At 38.8% G+C, this 13,623-nt stretch overlaps 1 protein-coding gene across 2 annotated transcripts in view; it reads left to right on the forward strand.

Annotated features, from left to right (window-relative positions):
- The first annotated feature begins 2,251 nt into the window (after nt 1-2,251).
- The window catches only part of lama1 (laminin, alpha 1), a 40,509-nt gene continuing 29,137 nt past the window's right edge, over nt 2,252-13,623 (forward strand). For both annotated transcript variants that reach the window (XM_060869714.1, XM_060869716.1), the window contains exons 1-6: nt 2,252-2,403; nt 6,191-6,361; nt 6,548-6,660; nt 11,657-11,899; nt 12,892-13,071; nt 13,473-13,562. In XM_060869714.1, coding sequence (XP_060725697.1) covers nt 2,343-2,403; nt 6,191-6,361; nt 6,548-6,660; nt 11,657-11,899; nt 12,892-13,071; nt 13,473-13,562 — 858 coding nt within the window. In that variant the 5' untranslated portion in view covers nt 2,252-2,342. The remainder of the gene's footprint in view (nt 2,404-6,190; nt 6,362-6,547; nt 6,661-11,656; nt 11,900-12,891; nt 13,072-13,472; nt 13,563-13,623) is intronic.

The following is a 13,623-nucleotide window of genomic DNA, read 5'->3' on the forward strand; positions in this document are numbered from 1 at the left end:
AGCAAACTGTTAGTGATTATGGACAACACACATCTACATCATGCGCTGGTAAAACAAACACACTGTACTAAAGAGTGTGATGAAAAATCATTCATATCCACAGTAATTAGTCTGTCAAATAAGTCCTCTTACTGTTGCAACAGTGCCGACCTCCAGCTGTCCAGCGAGAACCAGGGCTAGGGCCTATTTGCACTATTATTCATTCACTCACTCATCTTCTACCGCTTATCCGAACTACCTCGGGTCACGGGGAGCCTGTGCCTATCTCAGGCATCATCGGGCATCAAGGCAGGATACACCCTGGACGGAGTGCCAACCCATCACAGGGCACACACACACACACACACTCTCATTCACTCACGCAATCACACACTACGGACAATTTTCCAGAGATGCCAATCAACCTACCATGCATGTCTTTGGACCGGGGGAGGAAACCGGAGTACCCGGAGGAAACCCCCGTGGCATGGGGAGAACATGCAAACTCCACACACACAAGGCGGAGGCGGGAATCGAACCCCCAACCCTGGAGGTGAGAGGCGAACGTGCTAACCACTAAGCCACTGTGTCCCCTTTGCACTATTATTAATTCAAAATATTTCAATCCAAATGTATTTGTATAGCCCTTTTAACAATTGACATTGTCTCAAAGCAGCTTTACAGAACATGAACATAATGTTAATTTAAAGAATAATATAAAGATTAATATTAGATATATTTAAATGTGTTTGTATTTATCCTCAATGAACAACATGTCTGGGGTGACTCAGGCAGCACTGGCAAGGAAAAACTCCCTTGACTCAAAGGGGAACCTCATCCTCATATGGGTGACACTGGAGGGTGTGATTATAAATATACAGTCTGATAAATGTTGTATTGATGAGGAGGTTGTTGTCCTCAAAGACCACATGGAGTTGCATCTCCTCTTTAGTATAGAAGAGTCTAACTGGAGCTGGTAAATCTCTAGATGTCTGAGGATCCTCACAGAGTCGCCCTCATCTCAGTAGAGGTCCAAAATCTTTATGGCAGAGAAGACAATCGGAGCTGGTACAATTTTTGGATGTCTCAGGATGGGTGGAAAGAGAGAAGGAATGGAGAGGAATTAACGTAGCTGCTGTTCATAATATTAGCAAGCACTAGATGATAGTGTGCATTTGCTCAAATGTATTAGAGCACAATATTATGAGAAGTATTATGTGTACACCTGACTAAAGAGATTTAGTAGAAGAGGTTTTTAATCAACATTTAAACTGGGAAAGTGTGTCTGAGCCCCGAACACTATCAGGAAGACTATTCCAATGTTTGGGAGGTAAATACAAAAATGCTCTACCACCTTTAGTAGACTTGGATATTCTTTGAACTACCAGAAGTCCTGAGTTTTGTGATCTCAGAGAGAGTGAAGGATTGTAACGTGTTAGAAGACTAGTTAGATACATGGGAGCTAAACCATTAAGAGCCTTGTACGTAAGTAGCAGCAGTTTGTAATCAATTCTAAACTTAACATGTAGCCAGTGTAGAGATGATAAAATTGGGTTTAGATGATCATATTTTCGATTATGATCATTATTGTCCTGGTAAGAACTCTGTCAGCTGCATTATGGACTAACTGTAGCCTGTTTATTGTAGATGCAGGACAACCACTTAGTAATGCATTACAATAGTCCAGTCTAGAGGTCATGAATGCATGAACTAGCTTCTCAGCATCAGATACAGATAGGATGTTTAATAGCTTGGCAATATTTATCAGAAGATATAATTATCAGAAGGAAGACAAACTGTTATTATTAACAGAGGAACCAGAAGAAACACTAGTAAAATTGTGGTAGGAGTTATTGTAGTGGGATCAGTAGTAGTTCTGTTAGTGGTGTTAGTAGTAGGTATAGTTGTCCCAGCGATAGTAGGAGTAGTTGTGTTATTAGTACAAATCCACAGCACCTTTTAAATGGCACTTTTACACTTTTTGCACATTTGCACAACATCCATGTGCATTGTGTAGAGAGTACATATTGTTTTTACATTTAACTTTATTTTTTACTGTATTTTTGTGTGTATATATATATATATATATATATATATATACTTTTTTGGCGCTCGTGGGAAATAAGTGTTTGGTTGGACTAGTCCATTTTCCCCGGGTGATGGCGGGGGCGGTGCATTGGTACATTCCATTGGGCTATTTTGTAGCGGGACAGAATAAAGAGAGTTGAGACAAAAGTTGGAGTTGAATGAGTTAGAGAGAGAGAGAGAGAGAGAGAGAGAGAGAGAGAGAGAGAGAGAGAGAGAGAGAGAGGTTTAAAATCTTCTATTAGGGAAGTGATCAGTAATCCAGTGTATGGGGAGAGATGAGGTTCATCCTGGCGCTCGTGCTCCTCTGTGCATCCTCAGTATACTGCCAGCAAAGAGGTGAGCTGGAAATAATCTTTCTGTTCGGGCTTCTGGATTATTATTTTTTTGCATTTATATTTTGTATAATTATATAACATAGTAATATATATCGTGCATGTCAAGATTTTTATTTTGAAGAAAATTATTATATCACTTACTATGGAGTCTATGTACTGTATATCTGTGAGGCCAAACTTTACATCATTATAGTTAGGAAGAAAATATTTTATGGAGTCACAGTTTTCCTCCCCTGTTTATTTATTTATTGCATTCATTATCAAAGCAGAATTTTAATGCCTCGGTAAAGCTCCAAAGAATAGAATATGTCTTTTCTGAATGAAGCTCTCACTGGATATTGATTAAGGAAAAAAAAAAGCACAGTTACAACGCCTGGGGCTCTTAAAACTCAACTTGCAGAGGTCACATCTCAAAGACACAAGGCCACATAGCCATGTGATCACTGAAACACTTTTGTTATGCTGATTTCATGCAATGAATACATTCAGTGTAGGTTTTGTTACTGGAAAACACTGTTTAATATGAAAAGAGAATACCGTATTAACTGTGCACACTCACCTGTATAAAAAAACAAAGTTTTTGTTTAGTTCTGTTATTTCTTTCTTTCAACGAGGCAAGAACCATTAAACAGTGTTATGCATTTCAATGATCTCAGGTCAACATGAATTGTGTAACCTTCACAAACAACCATGAGCATTTAATTAGAGCATACTAACATGCTTAAGTTGTATCTGTCAGCTTTGGCTTATTGATGTGATTTCCCAATATTTAACAACGTTAACTTAGTGTTGAATTTGCAGTACTAAAATGGATTTGAAATAAAATTTTCCCATTGAGTCTGTTCCATTCCAGACAAATGCCACTAAACAGTGAGTGTGTCTGGTAAATGCTCAGTCCTCAGTCATAGGCAACACATTCATCTAGAGCTACTGAACCCCCATGAGAGTGTATAGTCCCGATATTCCAGATTTTAACTGGCAAAAAGTAAGACTACTCTCCAAATAGTAATCTACCCTCATTATTGCTTTATTCCAAATGCTCATTTGCAATCCTTGAGTTTTTTTTTTTACTACTGGTCTGTGCATTATAGCTTTAAGCATTATATACCTCTAATAGACAGTGGGTTTCAATCTTGGTCAGTATTCTTCACACCAGCCTCTACTGATTATATCACATTTGTTAGTAAGGTCTGCATTACTTCTGGTTATCTGTAGAGTTTAATTCATCTTAAGATAATGATAATGTGTTATGCTGTCTCTGGCTTTTGACAAACTTTGTCAAACTTTATCTTTAAAAACGCAGATCTTATCAACTATTAAGCTGTTGAAAGCACCTTTATGTTTGCAGACAATGGACATTCCAAAGATGAGTGAAAACACAATAGAATTAGGTGCTTTAATCCAGGCCACTGGGATGAGTCAACCTTTGGGAGCCGCTTTGGTCTGGTGCAGTCAATCATGGGGATGCTGTTGTCCAAACATTGCAGAACACTGACGCCTGACCCTCATTTACTCACAGAAGAACGCTCATGTGTACAGACTACAGAGCTTTCCTTAGTCAGGATGACCAATAGCTTGCAGTTCTCATAAAAGAACCATGATGGTGTGCTCTCCTGTAACCCCTCTCATAAAAAAGGCAAACACTGCCTCACTTGTCCTGCTCCTTCAACTCAACATGAGGTCTAGGTTAATGGTGGTAATGTGTGGCTTGGGGATCTTCCTGGACCAGGTGTTGGATCAACTGTAAATGGTTGGTCAGCTGAAATGTGTTAGAACCAGAGGTGCTGATGAGATTCAACAGATGGTTCAAATACAGCTTTGGGGAAGGGAGTTTGTGGTAGTTGTTGTTATTTGATCAGTAAGCTGGAATGTGACAGGGTTCACAAAATGATCAAGAAAGAACCTTAGCCTCTATTAAATAAATTATACAAGATTACAGGTCATTTTGGGGATCTCTTTTTAATTTCTTTAGACGTAACCCCTTGAACTCCCTGCTTAGTATTTAGTTACGTATCTTAAAGCATATTATTTAATAACTACTATGTGTTACTCAGTAAAGAGTGAAATGAGTAAGAAGCGTATTTAGTTACAAAAGAAAGGAATATTGGATCCTGGTAGTCTGCAGGGTTAGGAAAGAATCTGTAATTATAAAGTATAATTGTATATTTTGATGTGTGATAAGCATAAGCTTTTAGTATTGGTGCTACACTTTTTACACCGACTGTTAAGATTAGTGAGATCCTCATACTCTAATGAAGATAAATAGGTAACCACAAAATAGATTTCCACTGGCTTTGCTGGATATTTAGTTGGTAAATAAAGCCAGTGGTCAATCTCTGAATTATCTAGCTGTGGTATACACATTAGAGCAGCCCAGAAGTAACCCTGCATCCATGCTTAGTAAGCAACAGATAGATTTCTGACGATCACTGAACAAAGGTCAAGTGGTTGATTTTCAAGCGAAGGTTGTTTTTTTTAAGGACGAAAGGAAAAAGCCTGACTCCAGCAGTTCCTATATAAAGGTCAACATTACCATGAAAAAATCTGTGTGACCATAAGGGGAAAAACCCCACATCAGTAGATGTTTAACTCTGGTTGAATTGTTAATGAACTTTTTATTTTAAATTAGAAATTTTTAAAGTATTGCACTGGTTTAAGCAAAGGGTCAGGAGATGCATTTTCTTGTCATTAGAAAGGTTAGGCATAGAAAATGTGATTTTAGATTCACAGAACAACAATTTTAGACATTTCACATATTGCGTTGTCAAAAATCATAAATACGTATTAAGATGTACACACAGGATTTACCTCAGTATACCGATACAACCAATATTTTTAAAAAGACGCATATGTATATATAGTCCTTTATATATGGTCACATGATTAATTGTTGTATGCATATCCTGTCTGTTGAACAGGATATGGACTACTAATTTACTACTAAAATATATGTCTCTTGACCCTTCCTTAACCCTGCGTGCTTTCAGGGTAATATTTATATTGCTTACACATGTGACAACATACTACACTTCCTGTTCATTTCACTTTTTACTGAGCAATTCATAGTAGTTACTGAATAATATTCTTTTATGGTGTGTAGCTAAATAATAAGCAGAGGTTTCAAGGGGTTGTGTCTAAAGAAATGAAAAAGAGATCCCCCAAGTGACTTATAAAAGTAATACATGTGTGTGTGTACACTGCAAATCTTACACTAGAATCTAAGTCTTTTACGCTGTATGGTATTTACTTTTCCAGCAATATCTAAAATCTAAACTTAAAGACATATGACTTACTGGCTAGAAGCAGCATATGAGTTTCATCATATTTAAGCCTGTTGTCTCTGCTTGTAATTAGTGGTCAGGGCTAAAAGGGGGATGGGGTTATCTCCAGACATTAAAAAGGCTGAGCTCACACGAATAGATGGCTGCCATTGTTAATTACCCAAGACGTAGTAATTTGGGCCATCAGTGTGTATGTGCAAATGCATGGGCTGATGGAGTGGGGGTCAGTCTTCAAAGCGTGCTTGGAGAGAGAGGGAGGAGGTGATGAGGAGAAATTTGTGAAGTTGTAGATGGGTGCTGACTGAAGCTAGGTGAAGACAGTTTGCACGTAAGGTTGACTTGACAGAAGGAGCTAAATGTTACTCGGATGTTTGGGTTGACAGTCAAATTGGCATTGTTCAAAAGCTTGGGTTCTTTGGGGAAAATTTTTTTTCCTAGAACATGAATCTTAACTATTATTACAGTGAAGAATTGTACCAGTGATTTGTTGTATTTGATTTCACCTAGGTCTCTTTCCTGCCATTCTGAACTTGGCCAGCAATGCTGAAATATCCACCAATGCCACATGTGGGGACCCTGTTCCCGAGATGTACTGTAAGCTAGTGGAGCATGTCCCTGGAAGACGCATACGAAACCCGCAGTGCAGGATATGTGATGCTAACAGCACAAACTCTAAAGGTTAGTCACTCTGACTCAGGATATTTATTCCTTAAACCATGGCTTAAGCTGATTAATCAGAATTTTTGTTTGTGTGGGACAGAATATTAATTGTTGAGTCTTCAGTACCTCATTGGACATAGAGCTGTGTGACAGTATAAAATCATGATTAATAACAAGTATGTGATTAATCCCTGGTCCCAACAGAACAACACCCTATCACTTATGCTATTGATGGCACCAATCAGTGGTGGCAGAGTCCCAGCATCAAGAATGGCCGTCAGTTCCACTGGGTCACCATCACGCTGGATTTACGACAGGTAGGATTACAATCACAACATTACATTGACATACAGTATCTTCAGAATAATCTGTATTTGAGGACAATTAAAATCAGTGTTGTGAAAACCATATATGAGTAATTATTTATTCGGGATCTCAAGTGTAGATCAACCAAAATGTTTCTAGTAACATTTTCTAGCCTTTTAACACATAAAAACAACTCAGCAGGTGCTATAACATTTTACTGTGTGTGTTGTATCATCCTCTGTGCGCAAGTCCTTCCCTGCTCTAACAATCTGTCAGCACCAGTAGAGCCCAGAGGGCTTTTGTTGAAATCAGACCCCAGAACTGTATTTCCTTCTTCTCCTCCTCCTTCTTCTTTTCCTCCTTTTAAACAACCAGGCTTTCATGTGCCAGGTCTTCTATCTTACCTTACAGCCATTAGCACACCTGCTACTGAAGCCTTGCAGATTTACAGCCATGTACTGAATCCAGACATGTCTATAATATCCTCACCTTTATTCTCCCACGGTCGGCCACACATAATATACCTGATACCAGCAGTTGTATCACATCCTTGTGTACTTGAATATTTCATCTGTTACATTATTTAAAGCCTCTATTTTGTTCAAAGCCAGGTGTATGTTTGCTAAAAACAATACCATTTTGGAAAGTCCTGTAATCTCAGTATGTGCTCCTAGTCCTGTCCCAGCTATTTAAATTGTTTTCTGATAGCTTGCTTCCGGCGGATGCTGTGCAGTTACGTGAGGTTCTCAGAGATTGTATGGTTAATTGTATGGTGAAAAGATTGTGTTGGTGTGCATGTACTGCAGTATATACATGTAAATGTTCTCCACTTCATTAGATATGTTTGGTTATTTAAGTTAAATTGAGAAAATGAGAAAATTAATTGAACAGTTATTTCCTCCAATCACAATGTAAGCAAAATCTCATGGGTCTGATACCATGAATGTTCCTTTTAGTAAGATTTATAGCCACCTCTTTATCAGTCAGCATGCTTTGGATTAAAATTAATGTTTTTGTCTCTGCATCTCCTGAGAACGCCTATGCTTCATTAGCATGAGTATTTGTTTCACGAATCTGAGACATCCAAGAATGCCTCATTTTGTCTATATAGCAATGCTGTTCGATGCTTTAGCAAGATAAATGGTGGAGGTAGGTAAGAGAACCCTAAACATGAAACAGTAGGGAGTGGTCCTACACATCTTGTCATCTTTTTCAATAACAGTCTACTGAGAATCATTCACTTACAGAGAAATATTGAATAATGTGTGGCACAGTGGCACCGGGCGTAGTAGTACTGGGTCTCCAGTTTGATCCTAGGATTGGGTTTCCTTTTTTTTGACTGTGGCCCTGACCAATGTAAATCTGTTACTGAAGAAGAATAAAGGTTTAATGGTTATAGCTGATTTGATCAGAGCAAGTCACAAAATGGAATACACTTGTAGTTACTATTTGACCTTCTACCATCTGGCAGACACTTTAGGTCCATCACATCACGCACAAACAGACTCAGGAAGCTTCTATCCCAGAGCCATTACTGAACACCAAAAAACACCATCACTGAATGTATACTCTCATGTATACACATTTTATAGACTCCTACCTCATATTTATTTATTCCCAACTACAAATCTGTACAGAAAACTTTGAATGTGAACTGTATTTTTATTGTAACTTTTATTGTTATTTTACTAAATAGTATTTTATTGGATCACTTATGTTAATGTTTATTTTTTTTTATATTTATGCGTATACTTTTTGCTTTTAACTATTTTATGCATTGTTTGACACTTAATTTTGTTGTACCCTGTGCAATGACAATAATCTATCTATCTATCTATCTATCTATCTATCTATCTATCTATCTATCTATCTATCTATCTATCTATCTATCAACAAAAAACACACAGAAAAACAAATAATAACTGATTAGAACAAGTAGCGGTAACATTACACTTTGCTTTTGTAAAAAAAAAAACAGGAGTACATTACATAAGTACATTACTTGTGGGATGTGGTAGCTAAGTGGTTAAGGTGTTGGCCTACTGAAGTTTTTAGCTTAAATGCCAGGTCCACCAAAGTTGCCACTGCTGGGCCCCAGAACAAGGCCCTTAACCCTCAATTTCACAGTTGTGTAAAATCAGATTAACTGTACATTGCTCTGGATAAGGTTATCTGCCAAATGCTGGGAATGTAAACATAGCAAGCACTTAATTAGTCAGTTATTCTGTCATTACTATATAAAATTTGCATTTGCTAACCAGAACATGTTCTGGAATGTTCTTTTCTGTATTTGCTGAGCTACTCACTCCACTGAGGTGGAATAATCTGTTGTGGTATGTGTGTGAAATTCTCTGCTCAACCTGAATTTGTAGGCGTTATAGTAATGTATATAGCAAAGATGCTCATGCTAAGCATGGCTATGATTAGCATATTGGTTGCTACTAGTGATGTCATTAGTCACTACTGGGAGTAAGCAAATCTGGACTTTGACACACACACACACACACACACACACACACACACACACACACACCACACAGAGTGGAAACTAATATTTAAACTAAGATTGCCCTACCACATAAAAAGAGACTAATTTTGCCAGAGGCACTTTCCTAGTCTGGGCTAAAGATGAGTCAAGCTTTTGTCTGAGAGAGTTGTGAAAAGTGGGGGAAGGGAATGCGATGGGTGGACATAATACAGGCCAGGACAAAGCCGGCCAGCATCACAGAGGCCAGTCTGAGACCCTGGGGCCTGGGGGGCATTCACAGAGGATTAGCTGATGCTACCTGCATGAGAAACAAAATCGAGGAGCACCTGGGCTGTGTGAATGACTAATTAGGCAGCTTGAGGAAAATGCAGGTGGTAACCGGATACTAAAATCAATTTTCCTCATTGTTTCTTGCTGATTCAAAAGCTTTTCAGATTCATCCAGGTCAAGCAGCACTTCCAGTTTAATTATTATCACATTGTCATTTCCCAAATTCTTTATGTTGTTTTCAGTTTTGTCATGAATTCGCTTTCTTTTTTTTTGTCTATGTGCTTGTGATGTGAATAAGCTTACTGGAAGTCTAACTGACAGTGTGCTTGTTAAGTTGTCACCTCTGTGAGTCATGTACAATTTTTACTGCTTTAAGAACACCAGCGTTGTTTCAGAGGATGTGAGGAGCAAGCTGTTAGAGTTAGAGTGAGGACCAACACAGCTGGCCCAATGTCTCCAAAGATGTTTAGACAGCCGAGAGTGTGTCTTTGCAGGAGACCGGTGTCAGCTACCTGGGGGGCCCAAACAGGATGAGAGACCCCCAAATGGCTTCGTCTTCTGTTTGTTTGGTTTGGAAATGTTAATTGGATCAAGAATTTTGTCCCCCTGCCTGAGGAATTCTACTGCAAGCAATAGCAGATGATTGAAGTAATTTATCACCTCTGATAGGGAAGTGTTTGCTTTGTGGTTTTCAGTGTCTGTGAATGCAGCATGCTGTGTCTGCAGCTTTTTAAACCTTTATTTTGGAAAGAAGTGAGTATCCTTGAAAGAGTCCTGAAGTTGTAGTCAAAATGTTTTAGTGCTCAAGGCTAAGTGGCATCTTTATTGTATCATTGGAAGTGCACCATGATGACAAGGAGCAATATACAATGAACTGCAGAAATAAAAGCTCATTCAGAGTTTTCTAGACCTTTTTATCAGGACTGACTTCCACTAAAGTTCACAGTTCATTTCAGTTCAGCTTACTTGTGTTTTTTCTTCAGAATTGTCTTAGAAGTTAATTTGATTCAAACATTTAAACTTTATGGCTCACTTCAGCTCCTTCTGACTTTTTTTTTGCAATCTGCAGTGTGTTGTTTTCCATAGTAACCATCCAGATGCAACATATGATTAGCATGTGCATATCAAAGACTGTACGTTTCAGAAGTCCTTGGTTAGGAATGTAATTAAAACACTACCCTATAATGGTACTTTACACATGCCTTTAATTTCTGCTTGTAAGCCTTGATATATCTTGTCACAAGAAAGCTTTGGAAACCCTGTGGCTACAGATGTGTCTTTCAAATGCCTCCTTTCACATGTGGTTATCACAAATCACTCCCCCTGAGTCTTGCGCTATGTCGTTTCTCATCACACCATTATCGACTTGGCGGAAGATGTTAACATGTTTGTTTGTCACATCACCTTGACATTGCAATGTTCCAGGCAAACATGGGGCTCCAAGACCTCCAGGGTATCAAAACAAATGGCAAATGGAGGAAAGAATAAAACAGTCAGGATGTTGTTGAACTGTGAAGCTTGTGTTATTGTATCAAGTATCTAGCTTGTGTCATCCAAGTATAGTTTAAGCACTATTTTAGGCTGGGGTTCCTTAGGGTTGTGTTAACACTACATGTTTGTAAGGGTTTAGTGTTTCGTGATGTTCCAAGAAGGCCAATGTGTGACAACTATGAAGAGAAATGAGAAGCAGATTCAAGGTTTCTGAAAACTCGGGGTATGTCTGGGTTTCCTGTCAGGATTTTGAAGAAGGGGGGGTCTCATGAAAGAGTTTTATCTTTCAAAGAGCCTGTCAGAACTTGCTCTGCATGAGCGAGACATGGACTGAGAATAGGACAAAGAACAGAATAGGCAGAATGACAGAAATGATTTCCCTTTGTCTGTTTAGCAGAATGAAGAACGAAGAGAGGCACTAAGATTCTCCACATTAGACACAGAGACAGTGCAAGTTAGAAAAAAGACACTTTAGAAAGCTGTAAAACTGAAATGCTGCATGTCTACCAAAGGAATAGAAATGGCAGAGAGCTAAGCATATGCACAAATCAAATAAGCAAATCCAAAAGAAAATGTCCTCTTGACGAACAGACCGTATCCAAGTGCCAGCTCATGAAAGTGTAATGTTCTCAGCTCACTCGGGCACAAAGTCAAATTTGCAAGCGGACACACAAATATAATCCACTGTAAAGAACTACACACATTTTAAGTATTGTACTGTGTTTAGTGACTGAAACTGGCTTTTGCTGTCCTACCAGGTCTTCCAGGTTGCTTACATCATCATCAAGGCAGCAAACTCTCCTCGGCCAGGGAACTGGATTCTGGAGAGGTCTCTGGATGGTGTCCAGTACCATCCATGGCAGTATTATGCCATCAGTGATACGGAGTGTCTAACTCGTTATAATGTCACCCCGCGTCTTGGGCCTCCTACCTACAAGAGAGATAATGAGGTCATCTGTACCTCCTACTACTCCCGACTGGTGCCTCTGGAACATGGAGAGGTGAGCAGCTTACCTAGTGTTCCTTCCTGTTTAAACAGCTGTATGCAAGCAGATACAGATAGATCTTAACACTATTAACCCCCTGCGGGGCAAAAATGTATGATTCGTGGGAATCTAAGACTTGAATCTGAAGATTTGCAATTACGACATTGTAATTCACGTACATTTATGTAAGTTATAGTCCTGTCCTGGCTATAGTCCAGTCTAAAGGATCCAGCTGGGATGTGGAACAATAAACAGTCCTATTGTAAGCCCTGTATTAAGCTTGTATGCTGCATATTTCTGTTCTAGGATGTAAATCATCTACATTGCTTAGATAAATGTTTAAAAAATATATAAATAATTTACTACTTAGACTGTCATCAATAACATCACTCTGAAAACTAGAATGTTATCTTTTTTTACTTCCGGCTAGTGTTGCACAAACATACAGGAAGCATGCATACAGAAATTGCTTCCATTGGCTAAATATTTGTTCAGGCAAAGTGGAACTGTCCATTGAAGATTTATTTGAAGCAGCTTTCAGGACTTTTTAGTAATTACTTGTGAGTTTTGTTATTAAACCTCTGGCCTTCTACAAGCCTGGTAGAATTCTTGGGTCAAATGAAGTCTGATCCAAACTGCTGTCTATTAACCGACGTCGGGGGAAGTTTGCTGAATGAGACTCGGAGACATGAGAGTCAAAGTTTATTGAGAGACACACATTATATGTAGCGTACAAAAGTGGAAATATGTGAAACTGCCATGATTTTTACCTCAGCTGTACTTCTGCAAGCTGAGTTATGTCTTATGTACAATATAGTCTCCAATAAAAGGAAGATGTTTAATGGCGGGACATCAAGAAAGAACTGTCGGAGAAACAAAGATCATAAAATGAGCGCATGATCATGGGAAGAATGCGTGTCAGTACATTCAAAATGTATCAAATCCTGAGATCAGTTATAGATTACTGGTTACTGGTTTGATAATGCTTTGGTCCTTCATCTACCTAGATCCACACGTCTCTGATAAACGGGCGTCCAGGCGCTGACGACCTGACTCCGGAGCTACTGGGGTTCACCTCTGCCCGATTTATCCGTCTGCGTCTGCAACGAATCCGCACACTCAACGCCGACCTCATGACACTAAGCTACAAGGACCCCAAGGACGTGGATCCCATCGTCACCCGCCGGGTAAGCATCAACTTTTAGTTTTCGGTGAGAGAGAAATATTGTGCCAGTGCCAGATATAAATAGTTGAATTAAAAGTTTAATTAACCCTATGAGAGATAGGGATAATATATCATTCAGACAGTTTATTGCTAACTTATATCAGGCAGAATTATTTTGTAACAAGAGAAAGCAAAGTATTTCATTCTTTTTAACAAAAAAAAAAAACAAAACGAAATTTCCACATGTTCAGCCTTCAATTTCTTTGTCAGTTCACACTCCACAGTGGTGGTTCATATGAAAGTAGGCACTCTGTTTCTCTTATGGAGCAATACATTAAAAAAAACATATATTTTTCCCCATTGGCTAACCTGTCAGTTGCAAGCTGTGTGTATTGTAATGTCTGTCTTCCGCTTCCTTTTCAGTATTACTACTCAATCAAGGACATTTCAGTGGGTGGGATGTGTATCTGCTATGGCCACGCCCAGAGCTGTCCCTTGGACCCTGTTACCAAGGTAACAAACACATTCTTCAGATCTCAGTCAGCAATCTGTCAATCAAATGTAATTACATTGA

This window comes from Tachysurus vachellii, chromosome 5 (genome assembly GCF_030014155.1).
Source record: "Tachysurus vachellii isolate PV-2020 chromosome 5, HZAU_Pvac_v1, whole genome shotgun sequence".
Taxonomy (NCBI): domain Eukaryota; kingdom Metazoa; phylum Chordata; class Actinopteri; order Siluriformes; family Bagridae; genus Tachysurus; species Tachysurus vachellii.